General features: G+C 40.8%; 3 protein-coding genes and 1 long non-coding RNA gene across 7 annotated transcripts in view; 3 read left to right on the top strand and 1 right to left on the bottom strand.

The window, feature by feature from the left end:
- Positions 1 to 26,305, top strand: part of slc35a3b (solute carrier family 35 member A3b) — a 51,498-nt gene that overhangs the window by 7,072 nt on the left and 18,121 nt on the right. The window contains exons 2-3 of one of the 3 annotated variants that reach the window (XM_034215448.1): positions 3,358 to 3,476; positions 8,559 to 8,714. In XM_034215448.1, coding sequence (XP_034071339.1) covers positions 8,586 to 8,714 — 129 coding nt within the window. In that variant the 5' untranslated portion in view covers positions 3,358 to 3,476; positions 8,559 to 8,585. Of the gene's footprint in view, positions 1 to 3,351; positions 3,477 to 8,558; positions 8,715 to 26,305 lie in introns of all 3 variants that reach the window. The other 2 variants (XM_034215447.1, XM_034215449.1) reach the window with 2 other exon arrangements.
- LOC117545605 lies at positions 9,334 to 11,501 on the bottom strand. The gene is made up of 3 exons (XR_004568861.1): positions 11,380 to 11,501; positions 11,235 to 11,273; positions 9,334 to 9,356 (listed from the first exon to the last, which is right to left on the bottom strand). It is a non-coding gene; the product is annotated as an uncharacterized LOC117545605 (long non-coding RNA).
- LOC117545604 lies at positions 18,523 to 21,418 on the top strand. 2 transcript variants are annotated; one of them, XM_034215450.1, is made up of 2 exons: positions 18,523 to 19,796; positions 19,908 to 21,418. In XM_034215450.1, the coding sequence occupies exons 1-2, from the start codon at positions 19,044 to 19,046 to the stop codon at positions 20,130 to 20,132; spliced, it is 978 nt and encodes a 325-aa protein (XP_034071341.1). In that variant the 5' UTR covers positions 18,523 to 19,043; the 3' UTR covers positions 20,133 to 21,418. Both variants share the same exon structure in this region, with proteins under 2 accessions (XP_034071341.1, XP_034071342.1).
- Positions 21,811 to 25,689, top strand: LOC117545602. Its single transcript, XM_034215445.1, has 5 exons — positions 21,811 to 22,337; positions 22,436 to 22,608; positions 22,711 to 23,174; positions 23,300 to 23,911; positions 24,058 to 25,689. The coding sequence occupies exons 1-5, from the start codon at positions 21,937 to 21,939 to the stop codon at positions 24,310 to 24,312; spliced, it is 1,905 nt and encodes a 634-aa protein (XP_034071336.1). The 5' UTR covers positions 21,811 to 21,936; the 3' UTR covers positions 24,313 to 25,689.

Genomic DNA, 26,305 nt, shown 5'->3' with positions numbered 1-26,305 from the left:
TCAACATGTAAGAAGTAGAAAGTACAGGTATTTGTGTTCAACATGTAAGAAGTAGAAAGTACAGGTATTTGTGTTCAACATGTAAGAAGTAGAAAGTACAGGTATTTGTGTTCAACATGTAAGAAGTAGAAAGTACAGGTATTTGTGTTCAACATGTAAGAAGTAGAAAGTACAGGTATTTGGGCAACATGTAAGAAGTAGAAAGTACAGGTATTTGTGTTCAAATGTAAGAAGTAGAAAGTACAGGTATTTGGTTCAACATGTAAGAAGTAGAAAGTACAGGTATTTGTGTTTTTGTGTTCAAATGTAAGAAGTAGAAAGTACAGGTATTTGTGTTCAACATGTAAGAAGTAGAAAGTACAGGTATTTGTGTTCAACATGTAAGAAGTAGAAAGTACAGGTATTTTGTTCAACATGTAAGAAGTAGAAAGTACAGGTATTTGTGTTCAAATGTAAGAAGTAGAAAGTACAGGTATTTGTGTTCAACATGTAAGAAGTAGAAAGTACAGGTATTTGGTTCAACATGTAAGAAGTAGAAAGTACAGGTATTTGTGTTCAACATGTAAGAAGTAGAAAGTACAGGTATTTGGGTTCAACATGTAAGAAGTAGAAAGTACAGGTATTTGTGTGTTCAAATGTAAGAAGTAGAAAGTACAGGTATTTGTGTTCAACATGTAAGAAGTAGAAAGTACAGGTATTTGTGTTCAACATGTAAGAAGTAGAAAGTTCAGGTATTTGTGTTCAACATGTAAGAAGTAGAAAGTACAGGTATTTGTGTTCAAAATGTAAGAAGTAGAAAGTACAGGTATTTGTGTTCAACATGTAAGAAGTAGAAAGTACAGGTATTTGTGTTTGTGTTCAAAATGTAAGAAGTAGAAAGTACAGGTATTTGTGTTCAACATGTAAGAAGTAGAAAGTACAGGTATTTGTGTTCAACATGTAAGAAGTAGAAAGTACAGGTATTTGTGTTCAACATGTAAGAAGTAGAAAGTACAGGTATTTGTGTTCAACATGTAAGAAGTAGAAAGTACAGGTATTTGGTTCAACATGTAAGAAGTAGAAAGTACAGGTATTTGTGTTGGTTCAAATGTAAGAAGTAGAAAGTACAGGTATTTTGTTCAACATGTAAGAAGTAGAAAGTACAGGTATTTGTGTTCAACATGTAAGAAGTAGAAAGTACAGGTATTTGTGTTCAACATGTAAGAAGTAGAAAGTACAGGTATTTGTGTTCAACATGTAAGAAGTAGAAAGTACAGGTATTTGTGTTCAACATGTAAGAAGTAGAAAGTACAGGTATTTGTGTTCAACATGTAAGAAGTAGAAAGTACAGGTATTTGGTTCAACATGTAAGAAGTAGAAAGTACAGGTATTTGTGTTCAACATGTAAGAAGTAGAAAGTACAGGTATTTGGGTGCAACATGTAAGAAGTAGAAAGTACAGGTATTTGTGTTCAAAATGTAAGAAGTAGAAAGTACAGGTATTTGTGTTCAACATGTAAGAAGTAGAAAGTACAGGTATTTGTGTTCAACATGTAAGAAGTAGAAAGTACAGGTATTTGTTCAACATGTAAGAAGTAGAAAGTACAGGTATTTGTGTTCAACATGTAAGAAGTAGAAAGTACAGGTATTTGTGTTCAACATGTAAGAAGTAGAAAGTACAGGTATTTGGTTCAACATGTAAGAAGTAGAAAGTACAGGTATTTGTGTTCAACATGTAAGAAGTAGAAAGTACAGGTATTTGGTTCAACATGTAAGAAGTAGAAAGTACAGGTATCTTTCATTGTGTTTTTGTGTTCAAAATGTAAGAAGTAGAAAGTATAGGTATTTGTGTTCAACATGTAAGAAGTAGAAAGTACAGGTATTTGTGTTCAACATGTAAGAAGTAGAAAGTTCAGGTATTTGTGTTCAACATGTAAGAAGTAGAAAGTACAGGTATTTGTGTTCAAAATGTAAGAAGTAGAAAGTACAGGTATTTGTGTTCAACATGTAAGAAGTAGAAAGTACAGGTATCTTTCATTGTGTTTTTGTGTTCAAAATGTAAGAAGTAGAAAGTACAGGTATTTGTGTTCAACATGTAAGAAGTAGAAAGTACAGGTATTGTGTTTTTGTGTTCAACATGTAAGAAGTAGAAAGTACAGGTATCTTTCATTGTGTTTTTGTGTTCAACATGTAAGAAGTAGAAAGTACAGGTATTTGTGTTCAACATGTAAGAAGTAGAAAGTATAGGTATGTGTGTTCAACATGTAAGAAGTAGAAAGTTCAGGTATTTGTGTTCAAATGTAAGAAGTAGAAAGTACAGGTATTTGTGTTCAACATGTAAGAAGTAGAAAGTACAGGTATTTGTGTTCAAAATGTAAGAAGTAGAAAGTACAGGTATTTGGGTGCAACATGTAAGAAGTAGAAAGTACAGGTATCTTTCATTGTGTTTTTGTGTTCAAAATGTAAGAAGTAGAAAGTTCAGGTATTTGTGTTCAACATGTAAGAAGTAGAAAGTACAGGTATTTGTGTTCAACATGTAAGAAGTAGAAAGTTCAGGTATTTGTGTTCAACATGTAAGAAGTAGAAAGTTCAGGTATTTGTGTTCAACATGTAAGAAGTAGAAAGTACAGGTATTTGTGTTCAACATGTAAGAAGTAGAAAGTACAGGTATCTTTCATTGTGTTTTTGTGTTCAAAATGTAAGAAGTAGAAAGTACAGGTTTTTGTGTTAATTCAATTATGTCTGAGCTCGACAATTGATAATATTGCACATATGAGTTTTGAGCTGTAGTATGTTGTGTGTATGTGTATGATGTTTCCTCTAAAACTCAGTGATTGATTCATTCATAAGAATCAATCACTGAGTTTTAGAGGAAACATCTATTAAATAACAAATAATATAATTTAGCACCGCCAACCGTTTGAAAACATGACTCAGGCTGTTGATCTATTTTTTGAGGTTCACCTCCTTCTATAAAAGCTTTCTTGTGGATTGTTTGCCTGGAGGTTTTCTTGAATCTCTTCCTGGTTGTTCTGCCTCTTTTTCATTGTGAGTGTCTCTGTGTCTGTTTGTGGATGTTTTTTTCTCTTAGTCATTGATTTGGTCTCTTTGTGGTCATTTTGAATCTCTTCCTGGTTGGTATTGAATAACTTTGTGAAGTCTTGGGGGGGGGAATGCTTAAACTTTGTACCCTGCAGGGCCGTTCTGTGATGGAGGCACATATCACATGGTGTTACAGTATTCATTTGCATCTTGACATCTTCCTGTCATTACATTTTTAATTAGAGCGCTTTTACAGGTGCTCAAAAGCTTTACAATTACACATTACACATATTAGACATGTAAGAGTCATTACTGTGGACATTACCCACAGGAGCAGATGCGGGTAAAGCCCAAGGACACAACGGCCTGACGCAGTGGCGGCCGAGGCGGGTTTCGAACTTGGAGTTCACCAACGCCCCTTGATCTGATGATCAACGCTCAACCGTCCCAAGCTAAGTAAGCTCAGTTCTTTCCCATTTTGTTTCCCTGCAAACGTTTCACTGTGTTAGACGATGCAGGTGTTCTGTTCATTTAACCTGTAGTACAACATCTGGACTCTTTTCCCATTCAGTGGCAGGTAAATAAGGATCTCACAAACCTGACATAGGCTGCCTGAAACGCCTCCATTACACTCCTTTGTTTACTTCAGTAACATAGTGACATCACTATGTAACACTTGCGCTTCCATTGGCTAGCGCTCCAACACATTGTACGTGATATAGGCTAAGGGGCGAGAGATATCTAAACGGTTGACCAATCACAACAGAGCCGGCCAGCTAAATACAAATATGAACCTGAAAATGAGCAGAACAGGGTCCCTTTAATAAATCTGCGCTTATTTCCGTAAATTTCTAGAACAGAAATGTGAACATTGGTTGGTTCAAAATGCTGTCTACTTTGTTGACACATAATAGTAAAATGTTTTTAATGAGGGAATTTGGGATTTCTCCTTTGATCACTCCATAAATTAGAAAAGACTGTCGTCAACAGCCATGAAGAATAACACGTTTTTTTAGATGGTATGCATATGGTGCATTATCCAATGATTTAAAAATACAAAGAAAGTGAAATGAATACCTCAATGACTATTAGATCCCCCCCACACTAGCCTAAAAGAACACACGTCATGGAAGCAAAATAGCCCAAACTCTTAAAATTAAACATTGTACTTAAGTGTTGCCTGTTGTGTCTTTATTAAATAACGTTCCATCTTTAAATGTAAGCAAAAACCAAAAATGAAGAGAGTGTGAGAAGCCTTGTGACTGGCAACTGAAAATGAAAGTCGATAGTGTTCTTAGAAAAGTGCTTGAAAAGAGAGGAGAGTTTGTTGGTGGGATACACACACTCACTGCACACACACACACACACACACACACACACACACACACACACACACACACACACACACACACACACACTGCACACACACTCACTGCACACACACACACACACACACACACACACACTCACTGCACACACACACACACTCACTGCACACACACACACACACACACTCACTGCACACACACACACACACACACCCACACACACACCACACTCACTGCACACACACACACTCACTGCACACACACACACACACACACACACACACTCACTGCACACACACACACACACACACACACACCCTCACTGCACACACACACACACACACACCACACCACACCACACACACACTGCACACACACACACTCACTGCACACACACACACACACACACACACACACACACAACACACCACACACTGCACACACACACACACACACACACACACACACACACATACACACACACACACACACACACACACACACACACACACACACACAGAGAGGGATTGTGCAGCCGTGCCCCTCCGCTAAGCAGCTGCCACATATATAAGGAGGGCAGTGTGTTAACCCTAACCCAAACCCCACCCCTTGTTCTGCCAACACTTTTTTGGCCTACGTGGCTTGTTGTATATCCTCTTTAATAAGGATACCTGTGACACCAGCACTTTATGATGTTGCTTCATGGACTTTGTCCCTCAACTTAGCAATACAAGTGAAACAAAAACGATTCAGACATTCTCTTTGCTGCGTTATTTTCACCCAAAAACTTCAGTCGTCTTAATTTGCTTGAAATTAGAAATATAACTGAAATAAGGAAGTATTTAGTGTATTATAATCACACACAAAAAATGGTGGTGATACATGGTGGTTGTGTTAGCGCAGACGCCAGTTATTAATACTCTGAAGTTGTACCTTATAAAAAAGAGCCAACGTGCCTCAGTTCCAGTGGCGAGCCGTCAGGGCCGTCTAGGCCCTCTGTGAGGGCCTAAGATATTCTAAAAAATAATTTTGAAAACATAAAAAAAAAACATTTTTTTAAAAATATATTATTTTGCTACATTTTTCATTAGTTTTACCAAAATAACTTGATTTAATTGTATTTCAATTTTAAAATAACATTTCCAAAGAAATAAATCCTTCGAATCTGCCTGTTCAGTTTCTGTTGGAATGTGAAGGGTTAAATGCCGTCTCTGCGAGTTACTGTGAAGACGGGAGAGCTTGTTGGTCCCTCTCTACATTCACAGAGGGCCAGCTATAGGCCCAATTCCAAACCACTCCCTCGACCCTACCCCTCCGTGATGGAGTGAACTCCGTCTGTAGCCACACTCGCAGCTCAACGAGGCTCCCTCCTGTCAGATGGAGGGAGTAAATACAGCAGCAAGCTTTGGGACGGCCTCCCCTCTCTCCGGCAGAAACAGGAAATGCCGTAACTGTATGTAACAACGGTTTCAAATCAGCATCTCTTAGACAAAAAGTTTAAATGAATAACTCAAATAAAACTCCAAACATCTTTCATTGTGTTTCAAAGCTCTTTTAGTTTTAAATCTGATGTTTATAAGCTTCTTAGTTTTTGCAACGGTCTGTAAATATACACAACTTTATAATAAAATGCACACATTTACCTTTTTCTAGACTAAACACAGGTATGATCCTAAGTTAAAAACATATGAGGTTATCATGAGGTTGTTAACATCGCAATTTATCAGTGGATGTTTGCTGGAACTACTTGTAAACAGCGTGTTTCCTGACGGACACACACAGCGTGACTCCGGTCAGGTAGAGACCGGTGTCAGTGTCAGTACCAGGCTGCTTCTCAGGTCGATTAAATGAAATCCTTGCTTCCCTCACTTGCGTCGTTTCCCTGCGTCTAGTCCCTCTCACCAGGGAAGCATGGAGGGACGCAAGGAAACCACGAGAAGCAGGGAAATGAGTTTTAAGAGCAATGGGACGTCCTTTCCTCCGGAGCGTCACGTGAAGCGACGTCCGTTTGTGATGACGCTGCACAGCTGATCATCTGACAGCAGCCAGCCCTGTCCCCGTTATTTCCACAAACACCCCCGCCTCTGTTAGTGCACATTTACTGACACAAACATTTGTATCATCTGTTGTAGATCCCAATAAATAAAATAAAATAAGAACTCATTCTCAAAAAAGATAAACGCCATTCTTAAAATGTATAAACGAACAATAGTTTGATTCAATATTGATTAGAGTGCACAAAATAAATAAAATAATTGAGAGAACAAAAAGAGATATGTTATCTATCAAACCCCAGTTAGATTAACATTCATTGGATTGCACACTTTGTTTGTTTGTTTGGATATGTAGCACATTAACATTTCAATAGCACTTAATGACTGACTGAATGGAAATGACAATAAATGAAAATGTAAAACGAAAAAAGCGATCATGAAAATGTTTCCAACAAATGAATAAAATGATTTTTGACCACTTTGTTGTTCAGATATATCACATATTTGTAACTAAATGAAACATGAATTTAAACAAAACACGGTATAAACTGAGGAGTGACTCCCGTGAGGTTCATGTATTTTCTTCACTCTGCTCTCATGTCAAGAAGCATCAGATCAGTGCATGCACTGCATCGTCCAATCAGTGAGCGATACACAGTAAGGGGGCGGGGCGAGTATCTGAGGATTTCATCGGAGGATGGTCTGGTGGTTCCTCGATTATCGCTCCTCTATTATCGCTCCTCGCTCCTCGATCCTCGGTCCTCCAGCAGAAATAAGAGCCATGGGACGGTACTCAAGATGGCGCAGGCAAATCAACTTCCGGTGAGACCGAGGACCGAGGAGCGAGGAAATGAAAATAGTCGACCTGAGAAGCAGCCTCAGTGTCAGTACCAGATATGTTCGGGTGTATTTCCGTCGCATCCGTCATCCGTCATATCCGTCATATACTCACCGCCCTCTGCTCCCAGCGCTATGCTGTCACACACCGGCCGTCTGCGGAACTGCAGCCGGAGGAACTCGGTACAGCTTGTTATGTGTATGTACTTAATTATTTACAATTACAAAATATATATATTCTTCGTTACTTTAGCCAACACTTTTATAATATATAAGCCTGATCATGTCGTTGAAAGCAAGTACAGATGTTCTCCCTTTTCCACAGTTCTGTGTGAACTTCATCGAAGGCAGATGCTTTGCTTCTGCACCAGTTTAGCAGAAGTCTGTTTTGTAAGACTGGTTTTGTTGCAGTCTGTTCATGCTATGTGTTTCTTGCGTAAGACTATATACACACGGAACACATGTATTACAGGGCTGTACCCAGTGTGCTTCATAAAACATTTTTGAAGCTTATTTTTTTTTAAATTAAGCCGTTTCCATGTTATAACAGCATCTCGTTAAATCAATATCGGAAACAATAATTGTCTTTTTGTGGTTATTTAAATGTAATTTATGGTGCTGTTAGAGTGCTTATAGACTGACCCGTTAATACAGATGCCCCCCCCCTTTGTGTGCGGTGAGCTGGAGAGAAGGCAGTCTATTTATTGTGGTGAAAATGTTGTTTAAAAAAAACCCTAACATATATGGATTGAATCAGAATATTGTGTTGGATCAAAACATATTGTACATTTTGAGAATTCTTACATCTATTACAATACATTTTGAGCTTTGGACAATGTTTGGATCAAACGAGCCAGAAACAACCTTAAGCAGCCACCACTGGAATATTATTGCAATAATATTATAATACTAGTAGCCTTATATTAGTGTAGCCTAATATTGATGGACAAATATTTAGAAATAAATCTGGTTCTGCCTGCCTGCCTCATCGCACTCTGCCCTGCTGCATTACCATGTATAGTATTTACATTCATAATGATCCTTTTTTGTTGCAGAGCTTTAGAGGCTTTAAGAGACGAACTGTCAATGATGCCAACTTGGCGACCTACAAACTAGATATAGCAATCTTGGAGCTATTGCGGCTAGCTACTTTCATTGGAAAGAGTCTCTAATTTTTTGTATGTATATATTTAATATATCCATCCCAAGCTTACCTACCCAACTGAATGAATTCACACATTCAAGTAAATAGAAAGACAGCACAGCATTCAAGTGTTTATTGAGAATTTGAACTTCAACGTTAATGGAAAAAGCTCCAAACTTTTCTCTACAGCCCTTAGTATCAAGAAATCCTTCTAGTTCCTTTTACATGTGGATAGGAAAACAGCACAGATTGTTCAGAATATATGAGGAAGCCATCAGGGAAGCAGCATGACGAGACCCAAGGCAGGACTGCAGAGACAGGTTCAGCCACGACCCGAAGTCCACGACCCGAAGTCCACGACGGGCAGCGTCCGGGAAAACCAAACTTGAAGGTAAGATATCAAAGGATGATCTTCATTAATTGCAGTGACAATTTAGTCTATTCTGACATTTGTTTGTGTGAGTTAATCTTTACCTATGATATCTGGTTGCAGAAGGGACTGCAATAGCCTGGATGTTGGTCATCAGAGTAGATGCCCTGCAATTCTCCTCTTTTACCTTTCCCAACATATCCTATGAATAGAAAAAGAAAATATTGTAATTGAATCACACTAGGACCACAACACACTAAATATGTAATGACACATAAACATTATTATCCAGAATAAGAAGTCTACCTGGTTTGCAGTTTTTGTAAGGCTCCAAGCATCCACGGCAGGTGTCAATGGTGTACATGACGTTGAAATCCTGCTTGTATGAAGCAGAGAACAAACTCCATGTAGCAACACCTGTGTAAAACAAGCATTTCAATAGAGCCATTAAAAATATGCATAGACACCACAGCTGTCGTATACTGCTGCACCTTCACTGAATCACTTACTCTCAAGCCAGCGAAAGTGGGCCCCTCTTCTGAAAGACACAGTGGACATTGTGTCTCTGAAGGTGGTACACACTAGAGTGAGTGATGAGTACGCTTTGTCACCTTCCTGGAGAACCACTTCCATCAGAAGGTCCGAGAGAAGACAGTTTGGCAGCTGTGAAGTATTGGTCAGACTAGATCAAACATATTTAACAACACATTGACTAGACCAGGGGTGGCCAACCCGCGGCTCTCGAGCCGCATGCGGCTCTTTGCCTAGTTTCATGCGGCTCTTCAGTTCATATCGAATTTTATATGTGTGAGTTTGGGAGAGAGACACTGACTCCTTACTAGTGTTGCACGGTGTACCGATACTTGAAAGGTACCGCGATACCCTGCCGTTAAAAACGTTACGATTCCTCCGTTTCATTAGTATCGGTACTTTAAGAATGACGGGGAAAAGTACTCCGGTGAGAAAGCGCCGTTTTAATAAGAGCCGTGTGTGTTCAGCGCTCTGCTTCCACTCCCTGCACTGCAGCCGTGCCTGCAGTCCCTCCCTCTCAAGCACGCTCTAAGTGCCCTCCCCTCTCAAGCACGCTCTAAGTGCCTCCCCTCTCTCGTGCACGCGCTACCTGCCAGAGCATGTGAGAAAACGAGAAGCATGGCTGCAAGTGGGAGTGCAACTGCCGCTGCGCCTCGGCTTGTTAACAAAAAAGACGCCAGGAGCGAAATTTGGAAGTATTTGAGCCATATCTCTGACAGTGAGGGCAAGCCTACGGACACCACGAGGCCTGTCTGTAAGACATTTATTAATTGTATTTAATATGAATTCTTGTCATTTATTTTATTTATTGTTCTCATTGTTTAAACGTTTGTGTTATGGTTATGGTTCTGGTGTGAAATAAAGCACAATAATTACATTTAAGACCGTTTCCCTTTTTTTAAGAAAATATCGAAAAAGAATCGGAATCGCAATTCTTGACTTGGTATCAAAACCAAAATGTTGGTATCGTGACAACACTAGCTACTCCTGACAGTTAAACCTGATATTTAGTAGGTCTGTTAAGTATTGAATGCTGATAATTCTGACGTAATTTGGCCGGTCAAAGTTGTTTGGGCTCGGATAAAATCGCTCCGTTACTTTCGTCCCGTGTTATGTATGTTGTGTATGTGTGGTGTCAGTGTGAGACGATGACAGCGCGTATAATTTTGATGTGGCCCAAGAGCCAATCACAATAATACCTGCGATGCAGTGAACCAATCACCTTTGAGGGGGGGGGGAAACCTATCGTTGATTAAACATTATCCAGTGTTTCCCCTGCCATTGTCTTGGAGGGGCACTGCGCCCCGCCAACGGAGCCCCGCCAACAGAGCCCCGCGCCCCCCCTGAAATTCAAGGTGTTTAAAAAATATATATATATACTTTTTTTTTTAAAATATATATATAGCACCAAATTGCAAATAATCTATAACTACTGTCACTTTTCACATTGAACATGTGCTCTTTTATTAAATAAACTAAACGCTTTCATTTTAAGTTGTGAGTTTAGTGTTTTTGACCCTAAGAAACACTGATGCATTAATCAATAACAATAGTCCACAGCTCCTCTCTCTGCTCCAGAGGATTTAAAAAAAATATATCCCAATGCCACAAAAATGCATCAGTGACGTGGTTGAAATCTTGTCTCCAGAAAACAAAAAACTGAAACAAGCGGTATCAGTGACTGTGTGTTTGATGTGGCTCTTTGCAACATAGAAAAAATGTGGCTCTTAACCTCTGACTGGTTGGCCACCCCTGGACTAGACTGTTGCCAGCACAATCGAAATACCAAGATTCTTTGGGCTTCAGGTAGCAAAAATACACATTTTTAATATTAATGTTGAATATATCACACACATTTTTCTTATGTTTTGTTATTCTTCTCCTTGAGGTAAAAAACAGCTATCAATAAAGTTAAAAAAAGCAGTGAGACATAATAGTTGGAAATTCTGCCGTGATCATAGGTCGTTTTTTAAACAAAAAACAGTTACTGCTTCACTGAAAAGATATTACCTCCAATATGAAGCACATGTCGGACTTTTGAAACTGGACCTTTGAAGGAAAATATAAGGTGTGGGTCATGTGATTGTTTAATTACATGTGTATACAATTATCAATATTGATATGTATGCATGTGTTAAATAATCTGGATTGTTACATTTCTTTATCACAAACAGGAGTGTGCCTATTGACCTCATGTTCTGTCTTTTGCTTCTTTGAGACCCTGTACACTGGCTCCAGTGCCCCTTTGAGCAGCTCTTCGGCCTCATTGGTCCAGTAATAAAACCTCTGTCCGTGGCTATAAAAATCACATAATATCAGGATGAAAATGTAAATCAGTGTCAAAGAAACTGTTGTCTATAAAGTAACATTTAAAATGTATGATTTACCCTTCAATCTGGTACCGTTCCATGAGCATAATGCACCACCATTTCCGGATCTGTGCTATGTCCCGCTAAAAGAAAATGTAACAATAATAAAGTTGAAAATGAATGGAACCTCATCATTTGTCTACTCAATGTTAGCACCCTCTTCCCCCTGAAATACTAACTCAGAGGATAAATACTGACCTCGGTAAACCAAAGTGGAGCATCTGTGCTGAAGTTGAGTGCATACTGTGAAGGGATAAAGATCTGTTAAATTATGAGTTTCAAAAACTAACAAAACCCCTTAAAAAAAAGTGTCAAGGGAGGAATTTACCATCAGTATGAAGACACCACAGTCATTGCCCGTGGTTTGGTGAGGCAAACCCTGTAAGAATTTGGAATATAACAGTGATGTTCATGGTCAAATGGAAAATAAAGACATGTGAAAGCAGGTGTATGAGATGGTGGAGAAATGTACCTTGACGTCTCTGCCGAACTTTACTGTCCACTGACCTGGAGCAATGCGGTGCGCTAGGTCACTGTCAAAAGAAATGATAAGACATGGGAATTGATTTGGTGAAGGAACGCTATACTCAATATAATTCATGTTTTTGGATTTCCTTACATTGAACTATTGCATGCCTTAAAAGAGGAAAGTTATGAAAGCCACTGAACGGGGCTAAAATAAAACAAACAAAGCTGAACTTGAAAACAACCTTTGAACAAGGCTTATAACAAAATGAACATTATAATTCATAGCATCCTGTTGCAGACTCTTTTTCTTTTGGTTCCACTAAGGACACTCCAGACTTTGAGGAAATGGAGATATATTATAAATGAATTTGATCAGATTCAGACCCCTGGTCTACAAGATGGTTACTGCAGTATTAGAATACTATAAACTATTTAGAACTCCCATACAAGCCACAGAACGGTGGGGGTAATCATGTTACAAAAACCTAAATATGTCCTTGTAGGAATTGTCCCCAAAGCCATCTGGCTTAAGAGGGTCGCGCAAATATAACTCTCTCTTTGCTGGCTTGATCACCTGTCAACCATTGACAAAATAGCTGAAATTAGACATAATTAAACACCAGAAGAAAACCACACAGCACAACTTATGTTCATTTTGTACATGCTGGTGAGATCATTTGGAACAGACTCACGCAAAGCAAATAGTGATCTGCCTTTCCTTGCTGCCGACTCCAGGCAGGGATGAAAACCATGTCCTTGGTGGCCAATTGGTCATCCTAGTATTTTAAACAAGGGATTTTAAGTTGCTGTATATCAATTTCAAGAAACATAGGTCTCAAGCAACAGGAACTTACTGGAAAACTGGCCAACGCGTCAGCTGTTTTGAACTTCCAGGTAGGAACCACATACATATCCACGATGTATATATCTTTGCCCTATATTGATAGTTTTTCAAAAAAAATGAAATCTTCATAGAAGTATGTTCAACAACAAGAGACAACCACACTTCACGAGATTGGAGTTTCACCACTAAACAGCTATTTAGAAAATATGTGTTATTCAAAAGAAAAAAGCAGGCCAATGATGTCTGTTGAAAACCGTACATGTCTTTGGGTGGCTTCTTGTACCATCTTCAGGCACGTGTTTCCAATCTGAAACAGTAACAACAGTAAGTTACCTGTGCCATTTATTTGAGACAAGATGAAGTTGGGAGGAAAGCTCAAGTATACCTACATTTGACTCCATGCACTGAGGAAGACCCAGGCTCCAAAAGTCCTCTCTGGTCAGGCACACATCACCCTCCTTCACAATGACCTCTGCTCCAGGCCTATTGTGGTCTAGCACATAGCTGAGCTGCAAATAACAGATTGCAAAACATACTTCAAGCCAATAGAAAACATAGAAAAATTAAAATCAAAACAATGCACCTCCATCACTGTGCATGAAGTAAACATATATCTACCAGCTTGTCTTGAATCGGATGTAGATCCTTTGCGTATTTCGCACCAGAGAGGGCATACTGGTGGTCAGCAACAGACCCCTCCGAATCCAACTTCGGTTCAGCTGTTATTAGATAGACAAAAAATAAACAGTATTATTGAAGTACCACACATGAAGTATACCTAAAATGTGTCCTTGTATTGATAATCAAAATACCTCTCAACATAGGCCTGATAAAGGGCTTCAGCTGAGACACATTCACACTCTGTCTCAGCTGAGCTCCTGTTGAGCTCAACAGGGTTGCCACACCCTTGTTGGTGATTGAGGAAACCACATAAGGGCCAAACCAGTTGCACTCCAGTTTTCCACCTTTTCGGCCCTCCTTCCTCTTATTCGCTCTTAGGACCTCATCTCCAACGTTAATCAGGAAAGATTTCACATTCTTTCCCTTGCGTTTTTCAAAAGAGATTTTCTGTCTCTGTTGTGCTATTTGGATGTTCTGGTAAATCTGAGAAAGATATGTAACAGTTATCATTTACAGTCCTTAACATACGCTTGCATTTTTTAGGAGTTATTATGTTTTAAATATTGCCATTTTATTCTCACCTTCGAGTGCAAATCTGCAATGGTTGCAGCCTTTGCCTCAAGCTGCTGTTCTGCCTCATCAGCAGGCACCAAAACAGAGGTATAATCCCTGTCATTGACTGTAGCATTTATAACACCCGGGACGCGAGGGTGCCTCCCAAACTGGGCAAAATAGGGCGTGCACTTGGTTGACCTCTGAAAGCATAAAAATTCCTTTTAGTATCTCTGTTGAGTATTGTTTCCATCTGCATTTGTTACAACATTGTACCTGCTTTGAGGTGATAATGCTCGCCACAATGCCCCTCAGATGTAAATCCCAGTCATTCTGGTCCTCTCCACAGTACTTTGCAAGTGCTTTTTTTATGTTTTGGTTTGTACGCTCATCTTGGCCATTGCACTGGGGATGGTACGCTGAAGTGATGCAGTGTTTTACACCCAGTGCATCAAAAACACCACGGTTGACCTGCAGATGGTTTAGTGTACACCAATTACCAAATTACCTGAAAAATCGTATTACATTGTTACACATAACACATACACTGTATTAGATAGATTATTATACCTCATTGACAAATTCCCGTCCTTGGTCGGTAATGATCTTCTCGACAAGACCGAAATCGAGAAGAATATTTACAATCTTTTTTGAGACCTCAACAGCTGTTTTGTGGTAGAGCGTTTTTGCTACCACCCACTTTGTGAACAGATCAGTCGCTGTTAGAATGTATCTGCAATATAAAATGCAGAATGTTGTAAATACATACAGAATCACTGAAAATGATTTCCTTTCTTTTTAAACCAGATTCTTCACGTTTAGAACCTTTAAAGGAGGTTACACATGCTTCAGCCCATCATGATAGTACCTTTTGCCCTTAGCAGTGGAGGGAAGTGGGCCAATGAGATCCACACCAAGGACAGTCCATGCCTCGGGAACATGAATGGGATGCAGTACGGGTGCAACCGTTTTAATGACCTCGTGTTGCTGGCAGCGGGGACACTCATCAACCTTAGCAAATATCATACATTTTCAATCAGCAAAACAAAAAACTTTAGGTATAAAAATGATAGAACAGAGAAAACTTTCAGAGGAGACAGAATTAAACTGTTAACGTTCTGAAATATGTTTTCTCTGCTCTGATGGAGCTCAAACTGTCTCACTCTGTTTCAATGTACACATACAACACATTTCTGTAGATCAATAATCAGTCAGTCAGTCAAAAACTCCCACCCATTTCTTCACGTCCTCCCGCATAGTGGACCAGTGGTACGTTGCCAAAACCTTCTCGGTGGTGCGCCTTCTCCCTGCATGACCTCCGGAACCCAGGTTATCATGGCACTCCTTCAGGACATTGATAATTTGGTCCTTGGTGCACACAACCATCCTCTCATTGTCCTTGTATGTGTAGTACAAATCTCCAACTGGCACAACAGGAACAAAAAAACAATCATTTAGACATGTGTAGAGATGACATTATGACTAAAAGCTGTTGAAGAAATCCAGTGGCAAATGTGGTTTAGACGTAACAACTACAGTAATGTAAAGTGTGTATAAAAAGAAAAAGGAGAAACAAGCTGTGGAGTCCTTGCGATTTACTGAAAAATGTTGGAATTGCAATATGATAAACCATTAGAGGTATGATCACTTTTGCACCAAAAAACACCATTAGATAAATAGATAGATAGATATATACTTTATTGATCCCTATAAGTAAAGGGATGTGATGATGTCACATGTACAGGGGGTTTATACCTCATAATAAAAACGTATGTTCGTGACTTAACCATGGTCTTATTCTGTTACTTACCTTTGATCAGGTATTGTTTGGATGCCCTCCGAATGAACGCCTTCCTTTTATCATGCTTTTCAGCGGCGATGGTGAGATTGTGGTAACCACCATTGAGCACGTACTGCTTTATCTCAGCATAAAAGCTCTCCATTTCTGTCATGAAAGTTAAAATGTTCGCGGTAATTATGGGGAAGCGGAGGGATCTAGATCGTTCACACATGATCATCCGTCATATCCGTCATATACTCACCTCCCTCTGCTCCCAGCGCTCTGCTGCCACACACCGGCCGTCTGCGGAACTGCAGCCGGAGGAACTCGGGACAGCTTGTTATGTGTGGGGTGCTATGGTGGGGTCCCATGTACTTGTGCACATAAATAATGTTTCTAATTATTTACAATTAAAAAATATATATATTCTGCGTTACTTTAGCCAACACTTTTATAAGGCCACTAGATTAGATAATTACGAAATGTGTAGATAGAATACATATATTTCAGGTTGTTATTTTGTCATTATGTTTAATGTTTTATTTACCTTTTAGTATTTTTATATAGTATCTGAACTTTGGAGAGGAGTTGGGAGACACACGACACATCAAATCACATCTACAGATCAAGGCGAAGCGAATGGAAGTACTCCCATACTCCTAGCGTGAAAATGTTTGTGAAAACGTGTGCAAAGTCTACGAAAATCCTAAAAATAAGCTCATATTTGAATTCATCATAAAAAAAAAACACATCATTCAGTAAAAACAAGGCCCCACTGATCATCTACTCTCCGAGACGATTCCAGGGATGTCTGGCTTGAGTTTCGACCACCAGGGAAAGTGGACAAAAGTGCCCGAGATCAGCCTCTTAATTTACCCAGGGCTTAGTGCTTGGCTTTGGGCATGAAAATTCAGGAAACTCCCCTGAGTATTTTATTAAATATCTGAACTTTGGAGAGGAGTTGGGGGACACACGACACATCAAATCACATCTACAGATCAAGACGAAGCTAGTGGAAGTACTCCTAGCGTGTGAAAATGTTTGTGAAAAACGTGTGCAAAGTTTCCGAAAACGGAGCAGTGGCTGTGAAGCTAGCTTTGCGGCTAGCGGTTAGTTGTTATTGTTTGAAGTTGTTGCTATGGAAACAACATGACGGAGAAAAAATTAATATCTTCTACATAATATAATAACGGACAAAGTAAAGAATGAAGTGTACGCTATGCCTGTTTGAAGTTGTTGCTAAGGAAACAACATGACGGAGAAAAAGTATAATCTTCTACATATAATAACGGACAAACTAAAGAATGAAGTGTCGGCTATGTTTAAATGTTCGGAATTTGACCGTGATGGCCCTCTTGAGTTGCCGTAAAATATGACGAATATGACGGATGACGGATGCGACGGAAATACACCCGAACATATCTGGTAGCCCGAACATATCTGGTACTGACACCGGTCTCAAGTCAGCACCGCTGCAGACTCGCTGTTTGAGGGCTTGATAGCCCACTCTACCCTTCCACACTCGTTGCTTTGGAACAGCCCTCAATATGGCGGACCCTCCGCGTGAACCATGTAGTCTAGATGGAAATAGGGGTCCACGCGCACCCCTCGGCATTTTTTATGCCACCTGATTTTTCTTAATCCTTAAAGTGTCTACTTTCAGAATCTGCCAGGTGCCAAGCTGAAATAATGTCCGAAAGGCTCCATTTGTAACCCTTTATTGCACCTAACCCAAAACCGAAACATTAACATTTGATGTAGCAAGAGGCATAACCTTTGAAGTAAACAACATACAGAGACAAATGAATACATTTTTCCATACAATTCTGACCCTAGGAATTCAATGGGATGGTTATTTTTGACATTTGACAACATTTTGACTGTATTTCTGGACAAAAACAGCAAGAAATGACCAAACATGTGTGTATGACCAACTACCTTAATTTCATTTTTTAAAGTGCATAGTGAATATTCGTTCACAATCAGTTTTTTTTGGATAATATTGGGTACCAAGCTGATGATGTTGGTGACCGGGGCTCGGCAGTTGGTTGACAGTTGGTTGCCGTTGGTTACCTGGTACCTGGCTACCTGCAGATGACAGTCTCCCACTGCTTTCTTTGGGAACAATCTCAAGGATTTTCTTAGTAAGTATTATTAATAATTATTATTAACTATTATTAAGATATACCTAATCGTCATATACAAGTAATTCTTCAACAAAAGGTATACAGAAATCACATCTGTAATCTTGACTAAGTAGTGTCGGTAGCTAGCTAAATTGGTAGCTAGCTAAGTTGGTAGCTAGCTGAGTTGATAGGTAGCTAATGTTTTTCAGCATTTTCAGGCTGATTACTCACTACTAACAATAGGGGAAAGGAAAACACATTGTATTATTGACTATAGTGTTGGTAGCTAGCTAAGTTAGTAGCTAGATAATGTTTTTCTTTATTTTCAGTTTGATTACTCATACTAACCATAGGAAAAAGGAAACATTGTATACTTCATCATTTGGTCCTCCTCAGAGTGTTGGTAGCTATCTAATGTTTCTAATTTCTTTATTCAGGCTGATTACTTCATAAACTGCTGAAAAAGGAAACATTGTAACACAGCTGAAGTGCCTCCAAAGAGGATGAGATCGATAACATGTATTTTACATGTCTCAACTTCTGAGTATGGTAATTGTATCATGCTCGGCAAATGCAAGGGGGGGGCAAGCGAGAAGCTATCGTATCTACACAGTGTTCGTGATATGAGACTCTGCGAAACAGCCACCTCACCATACCGCATGAAGGATATTTGTGACCAAATACCATTGACGTTAGAAGGCTTGCCTTTGGATAAAACTGGCTATCATCAAAACTGCTACAAAACCTTCACAGGGAAATTGGATCGTTTAAAAGTGTCAAAGGCTTCTACATCTGGTGAATCATCGTCATCGATAAAGGACTCCCTACGCCATCCCAAATGTCTCTCAAGTCAAACTGAAGGGGCTCGGTGTTCCTTCTTGTTCCCAAATCAGTGTATCTTCTGTGACAAAACAACAACCAAGTGGGAAGACTGAAGAGCTAAAAAAGTTTCAGAGTTGGAAACACAAAGAACCAGCCTGGAAAGTTATCGAACCTAGGGCACAGGAATTGAAGAAAGAGGTTCTTTATCGCAAGGTGCAGGGCAAGGACCTCTTTGCTATGGAAGCTCAGTATCATCCAATATGCAGAAATAACTTCAACAATGAGTACCAAAACCATGAGCGTGGAAGGAAGAGAGGAAAAAAGGCAGCAGACAACATTGACAGCCCTCAGGCCCGGAAAATGGCAGCACATGACAAGTCCTATTGTGTAGTAAAGGTTTACATTCTTAGGAATGTGGTTGAACACAAAGAAGTCGTTCAGCTAAGATCCATGTGCAGCTTGTACAGGAAGACACTGGAAGGTGAATGTTTTCCTAATCCTGAATACCGCAGTGAGAAATTGGCAAGACGTTTACAAGGAGACAAAGACATATCTCGTGAACTCACATTCTCAAAGGTACCACACCATGGTTGTCTTGAGTTGAACCTTATATACAGCTCAAGCATTACTGTAGATGAAGCAGTTAAATGTGCGTACAAACTTGGAACATCTGATCAACTACAAGAAGCAGCACTCACCCTCAATTCTCACATTAAAAAGGCATTCAAAGAGTCAAAGGAGCTACCATGGCCCCCAACTGCACAGGAGCTGGATGCTGTGAAAATGGATGAACTGCTCCCAGAGCATCTTGTACAATTTCTGAGCTCAGTGGTGACTGGGACACTTAATGAAGAAAAGTGTGAGAAGACGCAGAGGCTGGTCTATTCGATTACACAAGATGTGTGTCAAGCAGCAACTAACAGCAAGTGGAAACTCCCAAAGCTCATCTTCCTGTGTGCCACACTTCGGCACCTCTGTCGAAGCAAACAGGTGAGTGATCAGCTAACTTATTGCTTATGAGGTCCTACATTGTCATTGCTCAACTATGCTTCATACAGGTATTTGATATTGATAAAAAAAAACATTTGTTTATCTTTACAGCTCACAACCATCCTTTCACGACTAGGACACTCAGAGACATATGACTTCAGTATGGAACTTGAGACAGCCATGGCCAAGGCTTTTGATGAGATGTCCACCAACCTGACCCCTCAAATCATCACTGGCGAGGGAAACACTGTTTTTCACAGCGAGTGGGACAACCTGAACAGAATCACCACCAACGTTCATGGTTCAAATGTGGTAAACAGTGCCGGGGAATCATGATTCAAGAAGTGAAGGAGAGCCATGTGAGCACCAAGAAAAGGACCCTTCCTCTCTATGACAGGTCATCCAAGATGAGAAGCCTTAAGATCACGCCTCCCGAGACGCTGCCAGAGCTGGCATTCAAAAGAGTTGGCCCCAAATTCCCCAAGAATGCCAACTTTACCCCTCCTGCTGAGAACCAAGTGTCATATGATGCCTCAATGTTGCAGTACAACACCCACCTCCTCAGCAGATGGTTGAGCAGCCAGGGCAAGCAGCAAGTGCCTGGATTTGGTGGTTTTATTTCAAGCACAGGGAAAGTGCCTCCTAGGAAATCTACCATCGACTTTTACATCCCCATCAACCAGCCCATTACAGACAACGCAGTAGTGTATGAGCTACTCAAGAGATCCGAGGCAGCAACTGAGGAGGTTGGACAGCCATACACCATCAACACATTTGACCTGGGAGTCGTCATGAAAGCCTGTCCTATAGTATGGAAGTACGAGGAGAAATTCAGTAAGCATGTGAACCTCATTGGCAAGTTCCACACAGCCAGACTCACTGGGCGCAAGTGTCTTGGAGCTGGCTACGCCGAGATCCTCATACAGGGTGTCCGCGGGGTCTTCAAAAGTATTAAAAATTAATAAATCAATTTAGCGAAAATTAAGGCTATTAAAAAGTATTAAACGGCATTTTCCAAGGTATTAAGAAGGTCCACAGCAACGACAACATTAAACACCCTTTAATTTACTGAAACAACATGTCGGGAAACCCCCTCAAGGTGGCCCCATGCATAGCGTGCCATAACATGCTGCTTCTTATTTTAAGTTTCGTTGCCTTGCTCCGCTCTGTGGGGGGGTGGGTTTATCTGCTGGTGGACTACCTGAGAGATATACAGCAGGAGAACACGCCGTCCACCGCGGAGAATAAACAGGAGGGCAACCATGACAACCATGCTCCGGGGTCTTCTTCGCTGCTTTTGGTGTATTTTGTGGCGGCAGCAGCGCCACTTACAGGCCTGGCATATGTACTACAGCGTTTCCAGCATTTCCAGCGGTCTAGTGTGAACGGACACGTTAATGAATCGAATGCGTGTGAACGGAAGACTTTTTTGCGTTTGCGTATGCGTTTTACTGTATGCGTCCTCTTGGGGCTGGGGTCTAAGCCAAACTATATCAGGTCACAGAGATCTGCTATTTTAAAGTAAGTTCAACACATATCGACCCTAAATATAGTCTATATTAAGAACGAGAAAAGTCTTAACATATATATCATTTTTTGTAAACATAAGACAAATGTGTGAGGGTGATGACGTCAGAGCATCGTCCTATGTGCCGGGCTTAGCCCCGGACAGCCCCAGCCCAATGTAACCCTTGGGTATTTGTGAGGGAGCTCCTATATGGCATTACCCCGCTGAAGCTCACCAAAGTTTAATATATTTCATAGTTCAAAGTTTTGTCAATTGTTTTGTTTATTGGTCAAATACTGGTTTCTAATGGTTTCTGAGGAGTTTTACTGGAATGAAAGAGCACAGAGTACAGAAGCAACAAAGCAGCATACTGCATTAAACCTGACCTTCACAGAGAGGTTGAAGTTCATGTGGAGAGAAGGCTTCAGTAGTCTGTCTGCACTCTGTTTAGTTGTGCGGTAAAGTGTGTCGCCAATGTAACCGGTTAGAACTCGAAGTTGCGAAGAGGTCTTAAAATGTATGGAAAGGGTCTTAAAAAAGGTCTTAAAAGGTATTAAATTTGACTTCAGGATTCCTGCATATACCCTGTCATAGAAGCTGGCCTCGCAAACAGTGGTTGCCTGAAAAATAACCATGAGCGGGAAGTCATATGCCAAGGCTCTCTTCAGTCTGAAGGCGGTCACAGAGGCACTCGAACGGTTGCTGTTCAATGTTTTTCTAGAGGGGGAGAAACCAGACATCCCATATGAGATCCTCTTCAACCTCATCCACTCTTGCACTTCTGAGAGCCTCAACTCCACTCTGAAGGATCCCACACTGCTCAAGCTGATTGGTGACTACCTCCAATACCAAGACAAGGTACGCAGGGGCCACCTGGGCAAAACGGGTATGTTCTGGCTCTCCATGATGGATCATGCAAGGCTGGTCTTTATGATGGATTTTGCTGTGAAAACCAACAATTTCAAGCTGTTCCATCACTGCAACGGCGCCATGGCAGATCTCTTCTTTGCGTATGATGGCCACAACTACGCCAGGTAATTTATGCACTCATTCCTGAATACTCAATATAAAAATAAGTGGGAGCTTATTGTAGTTGTTGTAATAAACTTTAATTATCATTAATTTCCTACAGGTACCTTACCTGGTTTGAGGCCTTTCTCACAAACATCGACCTCTCCCATCCTGGTGCTCTTGATTACATCAAGCTTGGAGCTATAGCTGTTGCACGATCATTGATCACAGGGGCTCTCGCAGCAGTGGACAAGACCATGGAGGAGACATTCATGAGGTTTGCTAAGACTTCAGGTATGTCAGTTTGTGGACACAAACATAGTCACCTATATTTAATTTCCATGTTCATATTGGTTGTGACGCTAAAATTCAGACTTCTCCCTCTCTACATTGCAGGTGGTCTACTAGGTCTCTTCAACAACTGTGGCGCATACCAGAAATGGTGCCGCACAACCTCTGCCCGCGCTCAGCTCTATGAGCTTACTCTTGAGATGTGTGGCATGATTGACGACCCTGAGATGCCGAAAGCAGGCAAGCACCGTGAGCTGGAGCCTGCCCAAATCAAAAAGTCTGAATTAGCGGTGCAGAGCGTCATCTCTGCCATCAATGGCTTCACAAACCCCTGGAGAATCCCAGACAAAAGTCGACTGTACTCCCTCGCATCTGGAGCTCCCATCGATCCAGAGGTTGAGGCTGACGTGCTGCGGGCCGAGGCTGCAGGCAGGGCTGCCAAGGAGCAGTTCATCCAAGAGCGCTTCATTTCCAAGAGGAAAGACTTCTTTGATCGCCTCAAGAAACTTACGCTCAAGACAATGGATTACTGCAGCAAGAGGGTCAAACTTACATCTGTGCAGGGGAAGGTGGATATTGATTTTACTTATACCATTTGCATATTTAATTACACAAAAACATTATTCAGAAAGGAATGAAACCGTAAAACTCTGTTGTATTTATGCCTTCCTCATTTCCTTATTTTCCATTCCAGCTCTTTGTGTACAAGGAGCAGAGCAACCGAGCCTTTCAGCTGCTCGTTATGTCGCAGATTATGGAGATGCCCATCAACCTTGAGGAACTCATGCGGTATCCCCTCTCACCTGTTCCTCATGCCCTTGGCTCTCCGGATGGCTATTTTGCTAAAACCAACAAAGCCACTATCCTTCACCATCTGCTGCAGGACAGGGACGAAGACGTACCTTACCCCAATGATGCCCTCTTCATACAGGATGGCAACGCTCTCTGCCACATGATGTCCAACCTCCTACCGACCTTCGGAGGGATTTGCATGCAGCTTCTGGACCAAATGGTTGCCAAGCAACATTTTGTGTTCTCTACAGATTGCTACCAGCCAGATTCCATCAAAGCCCAGGAGAGGCTCAGACGTGGCTCTTCTGAGAAGCGCATAATTGATGGTCCAAACACCCGGAGGCCCTATGACTTTAAGTCATTCCTTGGCAATGAGCTTAACAAGAAGCAGCTATGTGACCTGCTTCTCAGGGTCTGGGGGAGCAATGAGGCAGCATCCCGGATTGAGAAGAGCATGAAAGCAGTGGTGTGTGTTGACGGAAGATCTTATGACCTAACATCAACAAATGGAAAAGTACGTTGACAGAAAAAGCGTGACACACACATACAATTGCAGACCATAATTGGGCTCTTAATACATACGACAAAAACTGCATAACTTAAAATGTTAATTTGTTAAAATATGTAGTAGTATTCATTTACTTTGTTTGATTGTTACAGGTCCAGACTTCTGAGATCTATGAACTGCGATCCAACCAGGAGGAGACAGACAGCCGGAATGTCCTGTACCTCCACCAGGCTGTCAAATGGGGGTACAAGTCCAGTGTGGTGAGGACACCTGACACAGACATCCTGATGATCCTCCTCTACCATGCCAGCAGGATCAACCTCTCCATCTACCTTGACCACGGCTCTGGCAAACATCGCACACTAATAAATGTGACAGAACTGTCGGAATCACTGACAGTTCCCTGACTACTGTAGCACACTGCTGGTATTCTACGTCTTTACTGGGGAGGACTGTACCAGCGCTTTTAAAGGCAAAGGCAAGGTGAATCCCCTGAAGAAGCTGGAGAAGACTCCTAAACTCCACAAAGCTTTCAGGCAGCTTGGTGCAGACTGGATAGTCACTGATGAGCTTCAAGAGGAGATGGAGAGCTTCACATGCATTATGTATGGCCAAGCACGGATGACATCAGTTGACACAGTACGGGTGAAAATGATGAGAAAGATGGTCGGCGCTGACAAAGTCCTGGACTCTAAGTCAAAAGTAGACCTGGAACGCCTGCCTCCCCCCAAGGTCTGTCTCATTCCACATGTCCAGCGAGCCAACTACAGAGTCGCCTTCTATAAGAGAGCAGACAAGGCAATAATCGAGAGCCCAAAACCACATGATCCAGGCATGGGCTGGCAGAAGACAGGAGAAGAGGAGGTGTTGGAACCGGTCTGGGCAATTGGACCCATCCTCCCTCCTTCTTTTGTTGAGGTACTGGCTCAGAGAGCAGAGTCAGAAGAGCACGCAGCTCTTGACAAGGTGACCGATTACGCCAACAATAACTTGTCTGTGGGTGAAGTGGATGGAGAGTACGAGCATGAGGATGAAGAGCTGGAGATGTAAGAAATTGAATTAGAAGATCTCTTCAGTGACGATGAGGATGATGAGTAGTTTAGGTCAGCAAGTTGGTAGTGACATGAAAAGGTAAATGTATTCATTGTTCAAGTTGTAATTATATCACACTTTACATAATCTTTCATGTTTGATTTTGGTGCAATAAAGAGTTAAAAATAAACCCAACAAGATTTTATTTAATCATTTAATTTCATTTAAAGGATTAGAGAAAAACTGATTGTGAACATATATTCACCCTATGTGTTGAAAAGGTAGTTGGTCATACACACATGTTTGATCATTTCTTGCTGTTTTTGACCAGAAATACAGTCAAAATGTTGTCAAATGTCAACAATAACCATCCCATTGAATTCCTAGGATCAAAATTGTGTGGGAACATTTATTAATTTCGCTCTGTAAGTTGTCTACTTCAAAGGTTATGCCTCTTCTACATTATATTTTCATTTTTCGATTTTTGGGTTAGGTGCTATAAAGGGTTAAAACTAGCCTTTGGGACATTATTTCAGCTTGGTACCCAATATAATCTTAAAATAAACACTTGGAGGATTGAAAAAAAAACTGATTGTCAACAAATATTCACTCGATGCGTTTGAAAAATAAAAAAGTAGTTGGTCAGACACACATTTTTAGCATTTTTTTGCTGTTTTTGTCCAAATACAGTCAAAATGTTGTCAAATGTAAAAAATAACCATCCCATTGAATTCCTAGGGTCAGAATTGTATGGAAAAATGTATTCATTTGTCTCTGTATGTTGTTTACTTCAAAGGTTATGCCTCTTGCTACATCAAATTTTAATGTTTCGGTTTTGGGTTAGGTGCAATAAAGGGTTAAAAATGGAGCCTTTCGGACATTATTTCAGCTTGGCACCTGGCAGATTCTGAAAGTAGACACTTTAAGGATTAAGAAAAATCAGGTGGCATAACAAATTCCGAGGAGTGTGCGTGGACCCCTATTTCCATCTAGACCAGTGTTTCTCAAACTTTTTCATACCAAGGACCACTTAACCAATAAAGAAACACTCGCGGACCACCTAACTCCACAATTATAAAAAAAACACATGGTTTTTCTAGAACAGATTACAAATCGCCTGAAAATGGTACAAACAGGTGACAACATGTGTGACGAAGATGTTGCCCTGGGCTTTATCATGCAATCGAAAGTGAAACTTAAGCTCGCTCCATTGCGGAGATATTCCCACGAGAGTGCGGAAAACTTAAATGTATTTATTTATTTCAAATGTGAAATGTTACCAATATACTCACGGACCACTAGGGGGCACTCACGGACCACCAGTGGTCCGAGGACTACACTTTGAGAAGCACTGATCTGGACTAATGG

Source organism: Gymnodraco acuticeps, unplaced genomic scaffold (assembly GCF_902827175.1).
Source record: "Gymnodraco acuticeps unplaced genomic scaffold, fGymAcu1.1, whole genome shotgun sequence".
NCBI lineage: Eukaryota > Metazoa > Chordata > Actinopteri > Perciformes > Bathydraconidae > Gymnodraco > Gymnodraco acuticeps.
This window is presented reverse-complemented; position numbering and strand designations above follow the sequence as displayed.